The sequence below is a fragment of the Tachysurus fulvidraco genome, chromosome 19, assembly GCF_022655615.1.
Source record: "Tachysurus fulvidraco isolate hzauxx_2018 chromosome 19, HZAU_PFXX_2.0, whole genome shotgun sequence".
Taxonomy (NCBI): Eukaryota; Metazoa; Chordata; class Actinopteri; order Siluriformes; family Bagridae; genus Tachysurus; species Tachysurus fulvidraco.
Genome location: NC_062536.1, coordinates 15,830,667 through 15,850,599, shown reverse-complemented (window position 1 = coordinate 15,850,599; position 19,933 = coordinate 15,830,667). Strand labels below are relative to the sequence as shown.

The following is a 19,933-nucleotide window of genomic DNA, read 5'->3' as shown; positions in this document are numbered from 1 at the left end:
GCTTGGATAATCGTATTATTAAAAAACAGTTTACATTTGCATGAATAGTTAAACAAGTCATGAATTTGTTTGAAATTTGAACCAAACGTACACCTTAGACAGAAGTCCATTATAGCACCCTAAAGCTGATATTTTCATTCTTTTAAAGCAAAATCATCATTCTTATTGCTTTTATAGACACCTAATGTGGAACAGCAATGAAGAATGTTAGTTACTAGTATCACTTGTTCTTTTTCCCTCTTTAAAACCTAGTAAGCTGAATAATACACCCAGCTTTGTTCGGAAGACCTTCCTGTGTACAAAAATTAAATGACACTAAGCACTGTCTATAATAAACACTGACCCTAGAGACTCCATACACAGCTGTTAAATGTAAACAATTTGTGATGGTTGTGTGTTTACGTGCAAGTTGTTACTATGAAAATGATTGTAGAAAATTAATCAACTGCTTCTGCAGATACTTTCAAGTGCAGGGGTTTTGGGGGGGTAACATTTCAAACTAAAACATCTGGCCCCTAAAAACACAAATGACATTTTACAGAGGATAAAATGTATTGTTTTGAACCATTACTAGCTTTTGATAGCATCATGACAATATGCCAGGTTAAAGGGTTTGTCTTCAGATTTTGTTTTCACGAAATTAATCAGTCCCAAAATTGGAATTGGAAACAAACACTAGCTAGCTAAAATACTAATTAGTAAAAAAAATAACAGCTAAATGTTTATGTACAATTATCAACAGTATAAAAAATAAGTTATAAAACACATCAAACACCATACGGCCCAGCAGCATCGAGAGCGGTTCCTGTGCAGTCATCAAGCGCTAAAAGTATCAAACAAAAAAAAAATACTGATTAGCACCGCAAATGTTCAGTCATCAGGCATTACAGAGGTCGATTAAACTCCTTTGCTGATGAAGTTCGTCACCCTAAAAAGCACAGACGTATGTATGTGTATCGATATTTAATCAAACAAGGAGGGCAGTGAACTACTTACCTAATAATGTCGTCAGGGTTGGTAGGGCTGGAGTCTGGTTTTAATGTTGATTTGATTTTATTGCTCTCTGCAGGACAACAAAAACAATTAAGAATTTCAAGTGCTGCAGAAACCCAGCATCAAGTTTTGTCTCCTAAAAAGCACACACACACACACTCTCGCACACACCTTGTAGCCAGCGGATCTGAGTGGCAGGCCCATAACCACGTTCGTTCTTTGCGGCGATGCGGAACACGATGGCTGGTCGAGCAGAGCAGTCGATGTATGCGTTACTCAGATTTGCAGAGTTCACGGTACATGAGGTTTTGGCACCACGGTAAATGCGTATAAAAGTTAAATCTCCCGGCTTCTCCGAGGTGTTTCCTCGCGTCTTCTTCACTGCCAGATACATGGAATATTCCTGAATTTTCCCTGACGTGTTGGAGGGTGACTCCCATGTTATGTGTACTGAATCAGATGCCTGAATCAGGAAGAATACAAGCATGAGGTAATAAACTTGAACATGGGGAAATAAGATGCTGTCAGTATGTTAAAAAACAGAATACATTCAATTTGATAGATATTTCTGCATGAGTACCTTGGTGATTTTGACAGCAGGAGGGGCTTCTGGGAATCCTGGATGGCACGTCTTAAATTCCCCGATCGGACTGAAGTCTCCTCGACCACAGCAGTTTATGCCTGCCACTCTGAACCTGTAGGTAACATTAGATGTGAGATCCTTCTTTTCCCATTCTTCATAGCTGTGAGGACCTGGCATCGTCCACTAGACACAAGAGTAAGATAGAGACAATGTATTGAGCGCTGTATAGGTCCACAAATGTACAAATTGTGATAGTGTTGTATTTCGGGTCTGACCTCACGATCACTGGAGATTTGGTCATTACTTCCATTCTCAGTGGGTAAATAGTAGTGTGTGACTTCAGCGAAGAGTGTTTTAAATATACCAACATCAAACCACGCAGAGAATTTAGTTCTTTCACACTGTAGAGCATGGGACAGGTTATTATGTGTGTTTCAATTATAACAACAAACATTTCACACACAAATCCCCACACAAACAAAATCTTTACCTGTCCCGAAGGGTTCGATAGATTATCATGTTCTGTGGATTGAACACATTAAAACAAATCCGAGAGTTAGAATAAGAAGCTAGATAATAGATCATTTGCAGCATTCTCTGAGGTAGAAGTATGAATGGGGATTGGGATGCTGTAGCACCCAAAAAAAATATAGCTGAAAGTAGCTGAAGCTCGAAGCTTGTGAGGCAAAGAAAGGTCACATTGATTAACCTGAGAGTGTGTATTCAGAGCTTATGTGTATATAGCATATATAGTGTGTATACAGAGCTTATGTGTATATAGTATATAGAGTGTGTACACAGAGCTTATGTGTATATAGTATGTAGAGTGTGTATACAGAGCTTATGTGTATATAGTATATAGAGTGTGTATACAGAGCTTATGTGTATATAGTATATAGAGTGTAGAGTGTGTACACAGAGCTTGTGTATATAGTATATAGAGTGTGTACACAGAGCTTATGTGTATATAGTATATAGAGTGTGTACACAGAGCTTATGTGTATATAGTATATAGAGTGTGTACACAGAGCTTATGTGTATATAGTATATAGAGTGTGTACACAGAGCTTATGTGTATATAGTATATAGAGTGTGTACACAGAGCTTATGTGTATATAGTATATAGAGTGTGTACACAGAGCTTATGTGTATATAGTATATAGTGTGTACACAGAGCTTATGTGTATATAGTATATAGAGTGTGTACACAGAGCTTATGTGTATATAGTATATAGAGTGTGTACACAGAGCTTATGTGTATATAGTATATAGTGTGTACACAGAGCTTATGTGTATATAGTATATAGAGTGTGTATACAGAGCTTATGTGTATATAGTATATAGAGTGTGTATACAGAGCTTATGTGTATATAGAGTGTGTATACAGAGCTTATGTGTATATAGAGTGTGTATACAGAGCTTATGCTGTTCTATTACAACCGACAGAACCAACAGAAAAGCAGAAATCATGGCAGGCAGAAGCAGATGGGAATTGGGCAAACCTGCATGAAAGGGTGGGATTGGTGATAATAAAAAGATCCCATGCATACCTCCACTCTGAGAAGAGCTTTTACCTTGCAGTTGCTGAGATTTAGTCCCATTCTGTTTACTGGCTTCCTCCGTCACAGGTCTCAAAGAGGCCGCCTGCTGCTTTTTTTCTGTCGGTGTTGAGGGAACACAAACAGATACATCAGCTGTGTTGGACTTTGATTACAGAAAATAAAAAATATAAGCATGACCATGAAGAAGGGGGTGTTTACCAGAGTCACCCTTGTTGGTGACAGTTACAGGATTGAATTCTAATTCGTTCTGTTTATCCGTGCTCTCTGCTCCGGCTTCACCACCTCCAGTTGTCTCCTGTGGGATCACAAAAGGTGTTTCTCAAAAGCACTTTCGGTCGTTTCAAGACATCTCCTTCTATATGTGTAGTTCACATTTGTACTTTTTGGTCTGCCTGAATAAAATCATGTACTGTCCTGCTTTGTGCAGGTGAGAACATGTCACAGACCAAGAGCATTTACGTGATGTCTTGGTCCATGTCCCAGTGAATTCTGGCATAATATTTGAAATTACAAAGAAAAAGAAAAGCGTTATTTATATAACAATCATTTATTTAACCCCTGTGCCACATTCTGTGAATTGAATTACAAATGAAAAGTGTCAAGTTCACTGATTCACACAAAATCTAAAGTATTTTTAAAGCCTTATCGATCATGTTATTAATTATCCTTAAATTAAACCACTGATCCTTAAATTAATTCTGAATTCTCATGATGTACCTGTAGCGTTGTGCTCTTGTGGCTTCCATCTTCACCTCCTGGACACAGCTCAGATTCTGGAGGGAAAAACCCTACAGTTAGTGTCTGCCTTCTGAATGTAAGCAAACGTAAAGCACATTTCCGATTTCCAACACCCTGAACACATACGTGTATGACTGGGTCTCTTTAGTGGTTTCTCCCCCTCTGTGAGACCGGTGGGTGTGGTTGGGGTAGTCGGCAAATCTGAGGTTTGTGTTTGTGGCGCTGAGGGAGGAGCAACGTACTGCAACTGAAGCAGGTAGCAGTCAGCTGCAGGTAAAGGATGCCAAGCCACATGCAGCATGTTGACAGTGGACTTGACCAAAAACACAGCGGATGGCGTAGCTGGCTTCTCTGTAAGTGCAGCAAGAACGGTGTTAAAAATAAATAAATAAATAGCTATAGGGTCTGTCTTTATATTATCACTCAACATTTAACATAAATGACTGGCAATAATTCCAAAATAAAACATGTAAGATATTAAAACAACATATATGTGCATTAAATCTAAGGTAAACATGAATTGTAAAAAAAAAAATAATAATTTAACATGTAACAACACAGATCATTATGTGCCCTCCAGAATTATTGGCACCCTTTATGAAAATAATAGCATTTGTGTAATCACTGGTATTATTGCTAATTTGACTACTAAAACTTATTTATTTTCCTGATAATGTATCAGAATAATATAGGAAAAAATCTGTGTAAACATCTTGTATTTCCACTTAAAAATATGTATCGTTGTGTTAAATGTGTATCTCAAAGACGAATGATAAAACGAAGACTCAATTTACACAAATATGTTTTTTAGATTTTTCACCTGTTTCCAAATACCACAGGTCTTTGAAGCACACTTGGTAGTTCCGACTTTTCTTATAGCCGTCTCGTCCGCTCCAGATGTACAGGCGTGTCCCAATGGCTACAGCGCAGTGACCGGTGCGAGCTTTTGGCCAGCAGATTCCACCCTTTTCTTCCTCCTCCTTCTCAGGTATAGTTGTACCAAGCTGCTGTTGCTGGTGGCTCTCAGAGTTCAGAGGACTCCACGTCATTGTGTCTTAAAGTCAGATCAGATATTACAGTAGAAATATATCCAAAAATCATTATAGTGCCCCAAAAATTGCCGGACCACAGGATAATTTGATAACAAAAGAAACTATGTTTTTAACAGACATGCAAATCTTGTCAATTTTGGGGTGTGAGGTACACACCAAGGTTTAATGCCAACAAAGAGTTACTACAGATCCATTCTGCTCCTACAGCGTTCTTCTCCTCTGCAGGAACCCAGCCACCAAATACGTACATTCTACACACAGTGAGGGAAGAGAATGTCCAAAACTTGATTTTTTTATTTCCCTGACACCCCCCCTAATTTTTAATAGATAGATAGATAGATAGATAGATAGGTAGATAGATAAAATATGTATATATTTTTTTAAATCAATAAAAAAAATCAAAAGGAAATTGAATATGTCAAGTAGGAGATGTGCATGACCAGTGATGTACAAGAGAGAAAGAGAGCAAAATATAAGAGCTTTATTACTGGTTTCCAATCACATTTGAAGAGTGTTGACTTCTCGGTAAAGGGCAAGGTCCTGATGTTTTAGGTAATGACCAGGTCATAGTGTCTGAAAGAGATTTGAGTGGCAGTAATAAAGACTAAACATGTAGAGCATGTGGAACAATATGCATGTTCTCAGATCACTTTATAAACAAAAAAAGAAAATGTAATTAATTTCGCTTAATGATCACTCTATAAGAAAACACTGATTTCTTTTATTTTCTATTATTAAAAAACGACACTTTAGTATCTTACACTCGAAGCTTACCAATATCTAGCTGCCACAGATCTCCTAGTCTATTCCCACACATGCCCCCAAAAATGTAAATCTTCGGGGAGCTGCCGCTCTTTCCACTGTACACTACGCATGTGTGAGACTCCCTGGGTGATGGACCACCTCCTTTAGTTTCAGGGATAATCCAGCCTTTCACTCCTGACTGTGTCTGTAGCTCCAGCTCATAGAAATCATCCAAATATCTGCAGTGTCAAAGGTGAAAGAAATAGAATCCTTTGGCAATGGATTGGTGTTAGGTACAAGAGAGAATGCCCAGACATCTTGTATTAGTATCAAATGGGATAAATGGACCATAGATGGAGCGACTATTCTCTGTTAAGCTCTCAGGCGATTTGGAATCGGACTCTGCAAAGTATTTCAGCAGATTAAACCAAGCATAACTCCACTGCAGCTCCTCTGTTTCAGCCAATCACATCTATTTGTGCAATGTTTTTAACCCCAAGCCAAGTTTTCGAGGGTTTTCTCAAAGATAACTGTTATCACGATTGGTTGTTTATTCAAACCGTTGTATGTGAGGAACAGTTTATAACAGATTGCTGAAACATTTCAGTTGAATTAGATGCTACAGAAAAATTGCAATTTAGTTCTTTTCATTAATGGATGTTTAACTGCTGCAGGAGATTAAAAACAGGTTTGCACCAAAAGGTTTTGTGCTAGTTTATGGTGTTTTAGCGGAAGTAACATAACAGATAAAATAAATATAAAAATAATTCCTCTACTCTAAGGAACCTTTATTTTTATTGTTTCTTTTATCAAATCTCACCGAGGCACGTTGCCGTTTGGATCTTCACTGTCATTGGCTAGCCCTCCAAACAGGTAGCACTTGTTGCCATGGAGAGTGAAGCTGTGTCCCAGGCGAGGGCAAGGAGGCGAAGCGTTCTTCGGTGGCCGTGGCTTCAGCTTTTTCCACAGCCAGCGACTGGCCTAGAGATAATGTTAAGTAGAAGCTCAGCATTTTTATATTACATGAAATAATCATGTCATTCTGTTATTGACCATGCATCGTAACCTGCAGCTCATAGAGACTGTTGCTGTATTGTCCAAATTCCACCATTCCTCCAAACACCAGGATGCGCGTGCCTTCACACACAAACCCATGTGCAGCACAGCCAGGAGGGATGTCACCTCTCACTGCAGGCAGAAACCACTGTCGGGAGACTACGGGTACAGAAGCAAGGGAAAAAGAAAGGTGTGTACAAATTATTATTCATTCTGCTGCCTGGTCCACAGCTGCCTGGGTTTCTCACAGAATTACCATGTGAATTAAATACAGATTCATATGAAATCATGTTCTCAAATCACACATCACACACAGAAGCTCAAACAACACATCCCTAAATGTCTCAGCCTTCACCCATCATCATCATCATCATCATCATCACTTGACTACTGATCACTACACAAGCACTGAATTTCTTACAGTTCTGTTGTAATTGTGTACTTTGTATTTTGACTAATCGATGCTTATTGTATTATAAGCTTCTTCCCGCAGGCCATTCTGAGTCTAATTCAGGAAACACCCAGGATCTAGTATGTATGTGTACGTGTGTGTACCTATCTCTCCATCTACACTATTTTTATGCACACCTTTTTTTGCACTGACACTTTAACTCTGGACTGTCACTGACGCTTTAACTCTGGACTGTCACTGACGCTTTAACTCTGGACTGTCACTGACGCTTTAACTCTGGACTGTCACTGACGCTTTAACTCTGGACTGTCACTGACGCTTTAACTCTGGACTTGCACAGCACAGTCCCACTTTATACACCATTTACACACCATATTGCACATGGACACTTTAAGGACAATCTTTAAAAACCATACACATTTATGTATATTTACATATGTATATAGATTATTTTTTCGCTGATATTTTCATATTTTTTTTATATAGTTTATACTTCTGGTTTATTTTTTTTATCCTAAATTGCATTCCTTTTTTTTAATGCCTATATACCGGACAGATGTAAAAAGCATTTCACTGCATGTCGTACCCTGTATGTATGTGTACGTGACAAATTTTCAGTTCACACTGATTACACCCACGACTGTACTTGACTACAGATATTATTGTTATGGATGTATCTGAAAAGTATAAATGTCTTGGAGCCTCACTTATCCTCCTCTGTCCTGATCAGTATGGAGTTTCTCTCATGGGGTTAAAAACTTTCTAACGCCCCGAAAACGGGTGTGTATTTGATATGCACATGTTTTATATTCACTTCTGTATGGAGCGGGATGTAATCTGGGATTCTTTAGCTACACTTGGTCCAAAGTACAGAATGAAACATTAGCATAAACATTAGCATAGCATTGCTCTCATACCTGTGTTATAAACATGTAGCTCCTCCGCTATTCCCTCATTTCCACCTCCAAACACCACGACCAGCTCCCGTATGGCCACCGCTCGGTGTCCATGTCTAGCTCGAGGAACGGGGCCGGTAAACACCTGCACACGCTTCCAAATAGGAGTCTCAATTCCCATTCTTAAAAATTATAGGTTTAAAAAACAACACAACAGTGTATTTAAACTCGGTCATTGAACGGTGCACCACCGCCCGGACTTTTGTGTCGGACGCGGTGCCGCCGGCCACAGGGACGCGTTTCAATCCAACTTACACTCACTCACTCGCTCACTTTCCTCCCTTCCTTTCTTCCTTTCTTCATATAAACTGCTGCTCATAGATGTTTCGTATCATATCGATAGACTGTATTAAATATAAGAACACAGCGCTACAGCTTTTTCGATAACTTGCTTGTACGCTACTAAAGAAATGTGATCAAATAATGAATGACTAAAGGCTAAGACTGAACAAGGGGAAGTGAACTAGTGTGCTTTATTCAAATGGATTTACACTTCGACTTCTCTTTTGATGCTCTGTTGTGTTCTCGGTATCTTTTCTCTTCATCGCCCCCGAGTGGTAAATCAAATCACTTTACGTTCTCCAAAACAAACTCAATTGTGTAAAAGCAGCGGAACTGGCAACCCTCTGGTTACTGTAAACATTTACATGAAGTTTTTAGTATTTACGTTAAACATTATATATAATAATTAACATGTATTTAAATTATTTGCCGTAATGTGTTCAAAAGGAGAAAGCAACAACTGTTTGTTTTATTCACACAGTGTATTTCATGGATTACATTTTTAAGACTTATAAAGAAATATCCAATGTTATAATTGTACAAATAATAAATAAAGAATTAAATAGACTATAAATAACAAAAAAACAACAACAAACAAACAAAAAAACTGACACATTGACGTTCCTGACTCGGTTCATTTTATCATCCTGTGTAGTTTGTTCTTAAGTGGAATAAAATGTCCGTGTGTGCATTAAAATGTACACTTGGCAATAAAAGAGTATTGAGTATTAAAACTGTATTGGGGACACACACACACACACACACACACACACACACACACACACACACACACACACACACACACACACACACACACACACACACACACAGGATTATGTACTGACTGCTGTTAGTATACAATCCTAAAAAAATATAGGAACTTTGCTTTGCAATTCATTAAAAAATTCACTACAATGTGCGATCACACTAACTAGAACTACACCAAAAATATTGTAGATATTAATTATAATACTTACCAGTTCTACAGCTTCTTAAATGTATATTTTGTCATTTGTGTGCTAAACAATACATATAACGTATATGATATTGAATTGTCACCTCTGCTCACTGTGTGTGGATTTTGCAACCTGGTTTTTCCTCCAATTTTCTCCCCCAGTCCCAAAAAGTAAACTGACTGAATTCAAATCTCTAAATTTTCTCTAGTGTTTGAATAGGTCCAGCTTTTGCCCCAAGTCCCTTGGGATAGACACCAGACTCCCTATGACCCCTTGTAGGGGCTGGATGGATGGATGGAAGTAAAGCTTTCTAGGATAGTGTTTAATGTGTTGCTTTAGACTGAAGAGGTCAGTAAAACTCTGTGCATGTATCCCAGGTTTACAGAAACAACAGATTACACAGCATTATAACAACATCTATAACAACACACTATGTGTTTCTGAAACAATATTCTTCAAATACACTCATTTAATCTGTATATTTTATCATCTTTGATAAACAGTTTCTTAACACATTATTTGTTAGTTTAAAAAGTAATAGCAGACTCAGGATCATTTTATCCACTGTATATAATTTTACACGTTAGGATTTTCTCTTGGTGTTTTGTCACAACATGATACATTTAACACACATCTCACACAACACTATCCTAATATACAAATATTCTATATTCATATATCGCATTTTATGTGGAAATGGTAGACTCAGATTCTTATTTACATTACAGTTGAAGTTCAGGTGCATTAAACAGAGTGGAACGAATGTGATTATATGATAAATAATAGCAATGATATAATTGGTTGTCAAAATTAATATTATATTAACATATTTCTAACAAATAGTAGTAAATAATACTGTTTATTAATTATCTAAAATTATATTTAAAACTAGAAATTATAATCATATTTAATTGAGAAAATAATTAAAAATAAATTATAATTATTTAAGGGGGGCACACCTCCAGGGTTGGGGGTTCGATTCCCGCCTCCGCCTTGTGTGTGGAGTTTGCATGTTCTCCCCGTGCCTCGGGGGTTTCCTCCGTGTACTCCGGTTTCCTCCCCCGGGCCAAAGACATGCATGGTAGGTTGACTGGCATCTCAGGAAAATTGTCCATAGTGTGTGATTGCATGAGTGAATGAGAGTGTGTGTGTGCCCTGCGATGGGTTGGCACTCCGTCCAGGGTGTATCCTGCCTTGATGCCCGATGACGCCTGAGATAGGCACAGGCGCCTCGTGACCCGAGAATAGTTCGAATAAGCGGTAGAAAATGAATGAATGAATGAATGAATGAATGAATGAATGAATGAATAAAATTATTTATTGTACACATATCGAAAATACAGCAAATAACAGTATAAAATAAGTTTCAAGAAAATGTCAGAACAAGGCTAATGTACACTGTTTCACAGGTGAGACAACCCGAATCTTTAAACATGATGACTCCAAGAGCTTTCAGACAGCAGACCATCGGTTTCAGCAGGTTCTGGTTAGCCTACGGTTCATAACAATCCATACAGATGAACACACATGATCACAAAGTTATTATGCCTTAAAGAAGAGATCTGAATCTGTCTGTTTTTTTTAAGTAGCAGATCTGCTTTGGCACTAAATACATAAATAACATGTCAAAATGATTCTACATAATTAAAAAGCATGCACAAGAAGTGATGTTTTGAGATCAGACAGATGTTAAGTAGTTTTGTTTTAAGACAATTATGCTCAGGCCGAAGAATTGTGCATTTGATCCCCACATATCACATGAAAGTGTAACTGATTTGCACACATGCAGCTAACATTTGGTAAAAGGAAGCATGCTGAGTTTGCTCTGACCCACTGGTTCCTCAAAAGCTCTTAGTTGCAATATTTATAAGCTGTTGTAGAAAGGACATTATTTACCTTTACATTATTTCTTGTCCAGTTTTACCCAAATGAGGATGAGGTTCCCTTCTGAGCCTGGTTCCTCTTAAGGTTTCTTCCTCATATGATCCCAGGGAGTTTTTCCTTGCCGCCGTCGCCTCCGGCTTGCTCATTAGGGATAGGATTTTAAATATTAAATTAATATTTAAAAAAAAAGTCAACTTTAATTGTATGTATTTTTTCTTCTTCTTCTTCTTCTTCTTCTTCTTCTTCTTATATATATTTATTTATATTTTTCTTCCTCTCTTCTTTTTCTATACTTCTGTAAAGATGCTTTGAGACAATGGGAATTGTTAAAGACGTGATACAAATATATTGAATTTGAATTTGAGTCTGGTCTCCATCATGTTTGGTTATTATCTTGTTGAAAGCTGCATCTTAACCTCCTGGCAGAGACAACCAGTTTTCTGTGTACTTTGCAAAATTTATAATCATCTCTAATCTTTATGAATCTGCCTCTGTAGTCTATATCTATATGATTTAATTGACTTAGCAGAGTTTAAGCAAGTACTAACATCAGTATCTATATGCACAATGAGTTTAGAGAAGTTTAACACAAAGTGGCATCTTTTCCATGCACCTCCCTTCTTATAAAAGCGAAGTACGACTGTAGTTGTTACAAATAAAAAAAAGGACTGACTAGAATTCAACCCTCTGCTTCTTCCAGATACTGAAGCCTTTGTTGCAAGTTTTGTGGAGTCATTCATTGATTTCAGTCTTCAGGAAGTTTCTAACGAGGCTGAGTTATTACGCCCTCTGTAAACAGAACCACACAAAGCATTACCCTGTTCACAGGATATTGCATAAATAAAATAAGTCTGGAGCTGAGTCAGAACGTGACGTTTCACACGGATTCACATTTTACATCAGATTTCCAGATCTATTTTAAATAATGTATATGTCCCGGCTAGTGCGTTAGTTATACACTCACTCTCCTAACACAGTGCTGTTTAACACTCCGATCACAATTGGCTCTGATGAGATTTAAGTTTTATATTTATGCTTTTTTACTATGATCTTTCGGTTTCTATAGCAACAGCTTGTACAGGGACTTGGATCTGACATATAAAAAATAAACAACATGATATTACTTTTACAAAGAAAAGCTAAACGCTCTAGATATATGATGCAAGGTTATATAAAAAGATGCTTGTTTAACGATTTTGGATTGTTGTCAGCAGTGGATGTTTCACCATAGGCGAGTCTTCTGGACAGAAAATATCTTGGAAACATGACAAGCTGCAAATAAAATTACGGTTAACAACGGTAGAACAATTACTGAAAATCCTGCACTGGACAAGCTGAATGTATTCCATATTCAATGATTAAGTACCTGTGGAGAACATGAGCTGGATATTAGGAAGATCCAATGTAGGGTTCCCTCTGCACCCTGTATTTAAAAAAAAAGAAGATTAACGGCGACAGGAAAGTGAAAACTCCAACGAACGAATGTGGCAACTTATAATTATTGACGAAAAAGGAAAAATGAAACAGTACAATTTAAACCACGACACAAACAGGAAACTCTCAGCAAATGAAAACGAGCGACTACGTGACGTTCAAGGGATTGAAGGGTAATGTAGTCAAAAGCCTATATGTATATACATATACAGTAAGACGAGCTGGACAATAACTATTAATAGTGTTACACTTAAAGACAGACCATTGTTAGGTCTGTAGATGTCTGAAAACAGGGTAGAAATGTTCAAGTCCCTGTAAGGCCATTAAGTTTGACAGAGAACTAAGCTTCTGGCTTGAGCATGCATCGTTCATGAGTGTCCATCTGCACCACAGAGCTGAGACGTTATGAAAAGTTTCTTTAAAAAACAGGAAAGTCTTTTTTAACTTTATACAGAAAACTAGTGACTGGTGAGGATACAACTGTATATTGTAAAGCAGTATAGAACTAAATGTCACTATAAAAGGTTAGGAAGAAGGATTTGCTATTGACTTATATGTTAAAAATAAATAAATAAATAAATAAAAAGATGAAAAAAGAAGCAGAGATCTTTGGTGTGTCTGGTGATTGCATATAACTAATATAGTTCTGATTATAGTTCTGGCCTGAACATAAGGTTAATTTGCTCATGCAGAAACCAAGATGCAATTTTTATGCCAAGGTCAAGTCTCCATCCAGCTCTAGCACAGCCATGAACTCTGTGCTAATCTGTAATGCATTACATGTGCTCTGCTTGTCCACATCCCTCTGTGGCCAGGGCAAGAGCTACGCTGTTTCACCAAGCAGAAATGAGCCACTTTGTTATTACCCATAGCTTCTGGGTGGATCTTTCAGGAACCGTGTCCTTGCAATTCCTTACATAACCTCTGTCACCACAGGCACAGTGCACCCGCTGGTTAAAATGACATTCTTGAGTATGAACATGTATTATTAATTAAAAGATGATGCTTTTGGAAATAAGTTCCTCCTCCTTTGAAATTAGGGGTGTTATTGTGAAATATTGGGAATCTTTTCTATGCTATTAGCATTTTATTTTCTTTCCCTAGTTAAATACAACTTAAGACTATTATTTAAAATAATTTTATTATAATTCATTTATTTATAGTGCAGGAGACAATCTGATTGGCTGTATGTTTTGGTATCAAATACACACCAGCTGGATTAATTGTGATGGAGTTTCATTAATCATCATATGTGATTTTAAATTAATTCACTCACAGCAAATCTGGTTTATGATATGAGCCAACATTAATCACTTTCATTGAAATTCAAGTTTCATATTAATACTGTATCATGAAAATCTGCATAAAGATGAACTCTAGTAAAGTAATTAATTTCTAAAGAGCATGTTCCATTTCTCAGCAATGAACACTTCATTATCATCATTATCATCATCATCTTGTCAGAGCAAATCATTAAATTGGGTAGAGTTGTGTTCATTATACTTTTCAGATCGCCATATGGCCAACAAGAGGGACATGAGAAACTACAAGAACCATAACTGAACACCTGATTATCACACCCATGTGCGGTTCTTCGTCAAACAGCTGCCACAAAGTGTCAAGAATGTCTTTGTATGCTGTAGCTTTCATTTTTTACATTCATTGTCTTTCTTGCTGTTCCAGCAAGAAAATACCCCTGTGGTCCATAAAGACACGGTTTGCCAACACTGGAGTGGAAGAACTCACGTGTCCTTCACAAAGCCCTGACCTCAATACCTTTGGAATGAACTGGAACACTGATTGCAACCTCAGTGTCAGATCTCATCAATGCTCTTGCGGCTAAATGATCACAAATCCACACAGCCACACTTCGACATCTAGTGGAAAGTCGTTCTAGTAGAGTTGAGGCTGTTAATATATGATGTATTTCATGTATTTCATCACTTAGCACCATAGAAAAATGATTAACATAGAGTTCAGTGACTCTAATTTTCTAAACACAAACCAGCATTTTCTTCTGTAGCAGATTCATAGTGTACAGTTTTATCCAATTACACAAATTTATATCAGCTTTTTAGCTAAAGGCGGATCATTGAAACAGACACTAACTGCATGGCTACAGACAATAGGTCAGAAACAAGTTTTCATAGAATTTTATACAATTTTCATTTTATTTTCCCTCACCTGTAATGGTAACGGAAAGCGCCACAATGTTGTTATTTGATGAGTTGATTATCCGAACTTTTTATCCTGTAAACAAGAAATTCTATGTAAGCTTACCTTCATAATTTTTTAGCTAAAATTTTTTTATAGCTATTTACTTGATGGAAAGAGTGATTTAAGTGACTGCTTATACTGCTTATAACATGACATGAGCTTGCATATATACTTAACACAGTAAGTCAAGGCAAAACCATTACCATATTCAGAAGTTTTTATAGGATTTAAATGAGTCACAATACATTTTGTCACAGTTCCCTAAATTATAGACAACCTTAAAAACAACCCGTGCAAATGTTTATATACAGGACATTTATACAAAATATATGGGCAAGTGAACAACAACAGTTAAATAAAAGTTAATAATGAAAGCTCTTATTTCTCTTTTGGTCATATTTGGCGAAATGCACTGGCAGGTCATAAGCAGCAGTTACACTAAATCCAGATGCTTTGTACATGTTTATTATGAGAATTTCCAAAAGTTCAAAAGACTTTGTGAATCATTTTGCAGGTTTCAGCTAGTGTTATGTCAATGTTCAAATAAAAAAAAATCTCAAATTAAAAACAGACAGACACATGGATAGACTGGAACATACATTCATCATGTCATTTTTTTAAAGCAGTTTATGTAGGCATAACTGAACTGAATTATGTAGACACTCACTGAACTTTTTTTTTTTATGAAAAAAGCTGTACCCTTGCTCATTCATGCAATTATCCATTTAGCCAGTCATATGGTAGTGGTGTATTGCATAGAATACGTCAATTTACGTCATTTGGCAGACACCCTGATCCAGAGTGGCTTATATTTTATCTAATTTTATACAACTGAGCAATTGAGGCTTTAACAGCCTTGCTCAGGGGCCCAGCATTGATAGCTTTGTGGACATGGGATTTGAACTCACAACCTTCAGTAGTGTAATTCACAACCTACCAATACATTTACAGCAATTTGACAGAGCAATTTGAGGGTTAAGGGTCTTGCCCATAGGCCCAGCAGTGGCAGCTTAGTGGACCTGGGATTCAAACTCACAACCTTCCAATTGGTAGGCCAACACCTTACCCACTAGACAAGCTCGTTCCCCATACAGCTACAAGTCAAGAGCTTCAGTTACTGTTCACATGGGCAAAAACTCACAATAGAGAAAAAATATTGACTCATTGACTTTTACAGTGGGATGGTTGTTGGTGCCAGCAGGAATTGAGTATTTCAGAACCTGTTGGTCTCTTGGGGATTTTCATGTACAACAGACTTTAGAGTTTACAATCTGAAAACCAAACAATATCCGGAAATGACTTGTTATTTGAGAGAGGCCAGGGAAGGTTGGCTAGATAGTTTGAGCTGGCAGAAAAGCTAAGGTAATGCAAATCACTGCTTTTTAGAACCGTGGTGAGACAATGCATGTTGAGCATATTTGAGATGCTTTTCCATTGAGATGGGTGATGTACAAAAGCAGAAGAACACATCAGGTTACACTCTTAAAAGCCAAGATGCCAAGGAATCTGAGGATACAGTGGGCACAGACACACCAAACCTGGACAAAATAGACACGGTCACAATCATTGAAATCACAGTTTTTCCTTATTCTGATGTAAATGGTAACTAAAGATCTTGACTTGTACTGTAAGCTGCCACTGTTGGGCCGTTTAGCAAGACCCTTAACCATCCCCGGACAAGGGGCACTGTATCAGCACTGTATCCCAAGTTTCACTGTTCTGTAATGTATATGTGACAAAAATAAAGACTTATTTTATCTGCATTTTGTTCATTGCACTGCTGCCACATGACTGGATCATTAGACAATTGCACAAATGAGCATCAAGCAAATGTAAACATTTAAATAAGTGCACAAAAGTGGCACTAAAAAGTCTTCAACTTTCTGTATCTAGGACTTTAACTAGGTTGGCATCACTATGTTTGTTTACATTGTCTGTGATCTGGCCACTCTTGTCTGAGTCTGCAGGGCCATCCTGGTTGAATTTGGGACAGTCTTGTATTACAGACTGGCTGGTCTTTTGCGAGTCTCTCCATGAGTCTGAGGCATTTGTGGGCATGCAGGCAGCAGGTAGTTTGCTCAGCAGTGTATTCCTCCTCAGGCTGCTGTCTGAGTCATTACGGATGCTGTACCTAAGCTTCCGACAACATGGAAAGGAGCGCAGAAAGTCATAAAGAAGGTGACCACCAAACAGCATGTAGATCCATGGGTTGCAGCAGCTGTTCAGGCTTGCGAGCAGTGCCGACAGAGTCACTGCCGCATTCTCTGAATCTGAGGAAGGATAATATTGAAAAGATACACAGAGGGAAAGAAATGCACACGAGATGAACAAGACTCTTTCTGTTACACATGCTATCAAAAAGGAAGATTCATTTGTATATTGTTTTTATACTGTATGATCTGCTCATTATCTTTACGTATCTTTACTATTTGAGCTGGTATTTGTCAACAATGCTAATGTTATTATTCATAATTTAGAAAGTCCTCAGGACACACTAATGTATGATGCCATTGTGGAAGAGCATATCTAATGAGGTGCTGAGTTTATTACATGATAACTGATACCCCATGTCACTAACAAATCTATGTTTACCTGAAATTAGCTATATTAAAAGAAAATCTTTAAACCATTTAAATATTTTTTTAATCAGTTTAATGTGTAAAAATGATATAAAGTTAACATCACTATGTGAGTGATTTTTTTAAAGGCTAAAGCCATCTTTTCTACAGAAACTTCAGTCTTTAACCTCTAAAAGATCAGCAAGGCAAACATCAAGCTTATAAGGTTTAATGTCACACTATTAAAAAAGCAGCCACGCCATCATATTTATTTTACAAATAAGATCTCAAATAGATGAAATAGTGATGAAAGGAATTTTTCATCTCACTGATCACTGAGCAAGCCTATAAAATATACACTTGCCCTCAGTGAGAATTTAAAACAAGAAGAGTTTTATATTATATGACAGCTCTGGTAAAAAGAATAGTGACATTTCACTGCTTTTGGTTGCCGTCTTTGCGTCTTTCCGCCGATTAACGTTATAGATAAACGCCTCCAGCTCTGACTGCGCGTGCACGCTGCGCGTACCTGTGCTTCTCCGTCCAAATAAAGCTGACAGCTGAAGACGCACTTCTGAAAGACTACAACGCACGCGCGTAAAAGCAAAGTAAAAACAATCGCTCTTGGATCAAACTGATAAATAATTTTCTTTCCCATCGACGACATGTCCTGCATTTTAACGTATTTTTTATTGTTTATTTATGAAAGTAAAAATTATACTTATAGTTTTAGGGTGGCTGAGATCACAGGCAAGGGGTCTGAAGCCACCCTAAAAAAAGGGCTAAAACCGCCCCTGTATATTTAATATACACTTATATTTAAATATACATCTCAGGTATTAATAAATAAATTTTATTTAAAATTAAATTATTACAATTTAAGTCTTTTATTTTCACTTACCTTTAAAAGAAAATGGTTACAATAACTCCTTACTGTATAACACGCTACCAGTGTCATAGTTTTTTCGTTTTTATAACCATTTATTGAGACATTTTTATGAAGAATAGGAGTCGCTTTAAGACTGATGCCACCGTTAAGCGCAAACTTTATACTAAAATATTTCCCGATACTCCCGATGTAAGTTTTATGTTTCTCATTTATCTTCATTGAAATTAACACAATTAAAATCTGAAAAACTTAGCAGATAAAATAAGAAAAACACACCGTCCCAGGAGAAGTTCGCATCCCACACGGACCACATCTGCACAATGAAGAACGGAGCCCAGCACACGACGTAGGCGAGAACGATGACGAACGTCATTTTGACGGTGCGGAGTTTGGCCCTGGAGATGGTGCTTACGCTGCTCACCGACGCCTTGCCGATCAGCGCGCTTGTGCCGTGCGCCGCGCCGCTCTTCGTCTTGCACTTGACGTTCTTCCAGATGCTGCGGCAAATAAATCCGTAGCACATGACCAGCACGGCGACCGGGATGAGAAAGATGCCTACGGTGATCCAGGTGATGTAAGCGCGCACGCCCCACGGCTCGATGAAGTGACCCCAGCAGTCGTAGACCTCCGAGCCTTTTTCAATCTCGCTGAGAGAGAAGATAAAATACTGCGGGGTGCTCAGGACCACACTGCACAGCCAGCTGCACGCAATCATGAGACGCGCGCGACGCGTGGCCCCCTGCAAGCTCCGTAATGGGTGGCAGATGGCGATGTAGCGGTCCACCGTGAGCATCACCAGCATGTAGGTAGAGGCGAACATGCCGAGCACCTGCAGATGCTTCACCACGCGGCACAGGAAGTCAGGACCGTAGAAGCGAAATGTGATCTCCCAGCAGAGCTGCGGAAGAACCTGGAAGAAGGCCACCACCAGGTCGGCGAGGCTCAGATGCTTGATAAACAGGTGGACACGCGAGCTCTTCTTGGCTGCGTTGCGCACGGCCAGCAGCACGCTCACGTTACCTGCCACCGCGGCCAGGAAGGTCAAGCTTAACACTGTGATCTCCAGCTTGGCCACTTCCTCATTACGACCAAACGGATCACTGATGTTGTTCGTCGCCAGGCTTCCGTGTCCAGTTGCATGCGCAGGCGAGGCGTTCAGGCACAAGGTCCGGTTATTGTGCGTGCCGTTCCCGTGTGGACCGATTTCCGGCGGGGGAGCACATAGCCCCGGTCCGGCGTGCGCCATACGGTCACTCATTTGTAAAGACTAACAATGGATAAAGGGGATTCTCCAAGCGTCTCTTCTGTCTTGGATGAGCGCAAAAGGCACAGTCAAGGCACAGGCGCGCGCGCACAGATCACATTCGGTGCCATTTGCTCAGTGCTACCGGACATATCGCAGGTTCTAAATCCAACCCCCAGCGAGTCTCTGTTTAAAAAGGGGAAGCCGTGCAGTTCCGCCCTTCCTCCCCCTCCCCAGATGGCCAGTCTTCACTGAACACAAGGAGGAAAATTCCTAAAGCGTATTAAACCACTCAGCTTTCTGAGTTAGAAAGCTGAATATATATCAGGATTATCACTGGTCACTGGGGCCTTATTTATATTATTTTAAATAAC

The 19,933-nt window shown here is 38.5% G+C and overlaps 2 protein-coding genes across 2 annotated transcripts; both read right to left on the bottom strand.

Moving 5' to 3' along the window:
- Position 1: 1 nt before the first annotated feature.
- On the bottom strand, positions 2 to 8,542 carry hcfc2 (host cell factor C2). The gene is made up of 17 exons (XM_027151605.2): positions 8,058 to 8,542; positions 6,739 to 6,887; positions 6,493 to 6,653; positions 5,703 to 5,911; positions 5,417 to 5,501; positions 5,085 to 5,179; positions 4,697 to 4,930; positions 4,003 to 4,227; positions 3,856 to 3,911; positions 3,337 to 3,433; positions 3,151 to 3,234; positions 2,067 to 2,098; positions 1,852 to 1,977; positions 1,574 to 1,759; positions 1,165 to 1,456; positions 997 to 1,063; positions 2 to 823 (listed from the first exon to the last, which is right to left on the bottom strand). The coding sequence occupies exons 1-17, from the start codon at positions 8,215 to 8,217 to the stop codon at positions 817 to 819; spliced, it is 2,265 nt and encodes a 754-aa protein (XP_027007406.2). The 5' UTR covers positions 8,218 to 8,542; the 3' UTR covers positions 2 to 816.
- A 6,526-nt stretch (positions 8,543 to 15,068) lies between these two features.
- Positions 15,069 to 19,720, bottom strand: avpr1ab (arginine vasopressin receptor 1Ab). Its single transcript, XM_027151197.2, has 2 exons — positions 18,593 to 19,720; positions 15,069 to 17,139 (listed from the first exon to the last, which is right to left on the bottom strand). Exons 1-2 carry the CDS (start codon positions 19,572 to 19,574, stop codon positions 16,745 to 16,747), a joined length of 1,377 nt encoding a protein of 458 aa, XP_027006998.2. The 5' UTR covers positions 19,575 to 19,720; the 3' UTR covers positions 15,069 to 16,744.
- Between the last annotated feature and the right edge of the window lie 213 nt (positions 19,721 to 19,933).

Excerpts from the sequence above, each read along its gene's own strand:
- hcfc2 (XM_027151605.2), bottom strand. The coding sequence starts at position 8,217 with ATGGGAATTGAGACTCCTATTTGGAAGCGTGTGCAGGTGTTTACCGGC. Across the intron at positions 6,888-8,057 it reads GCTACATGTTTATAACACAG|TCTCCCGACAGTGGTTTCTG; the intron begins GTATGAGAGCAA and ends CTGTACCCGTAG. Across the intron at positions 5,912-6,492 it reads CCAAACGGCAACGTGCCTCG|ATATTTGGATGATTTCTATG; the intron begins GTGAGATTTGAT and ends TTGACACTGCAG.
- avpr1ab (XM_027151197.2), bottom strand. The coding sequence starts at position 19,574 with ATGAGTGACCGTATGGCGCACGCCGGACCGGGGCTATGTGCTCCCCCG. Across the intron at positions 17,140-18,592 it reads TGCGAACTTCTCCTGGGACG|ATTCAGAGAATGCGGCAGTG; the intron begins GTGTGTTTTTCT and ends ATCCTTCCTCAG.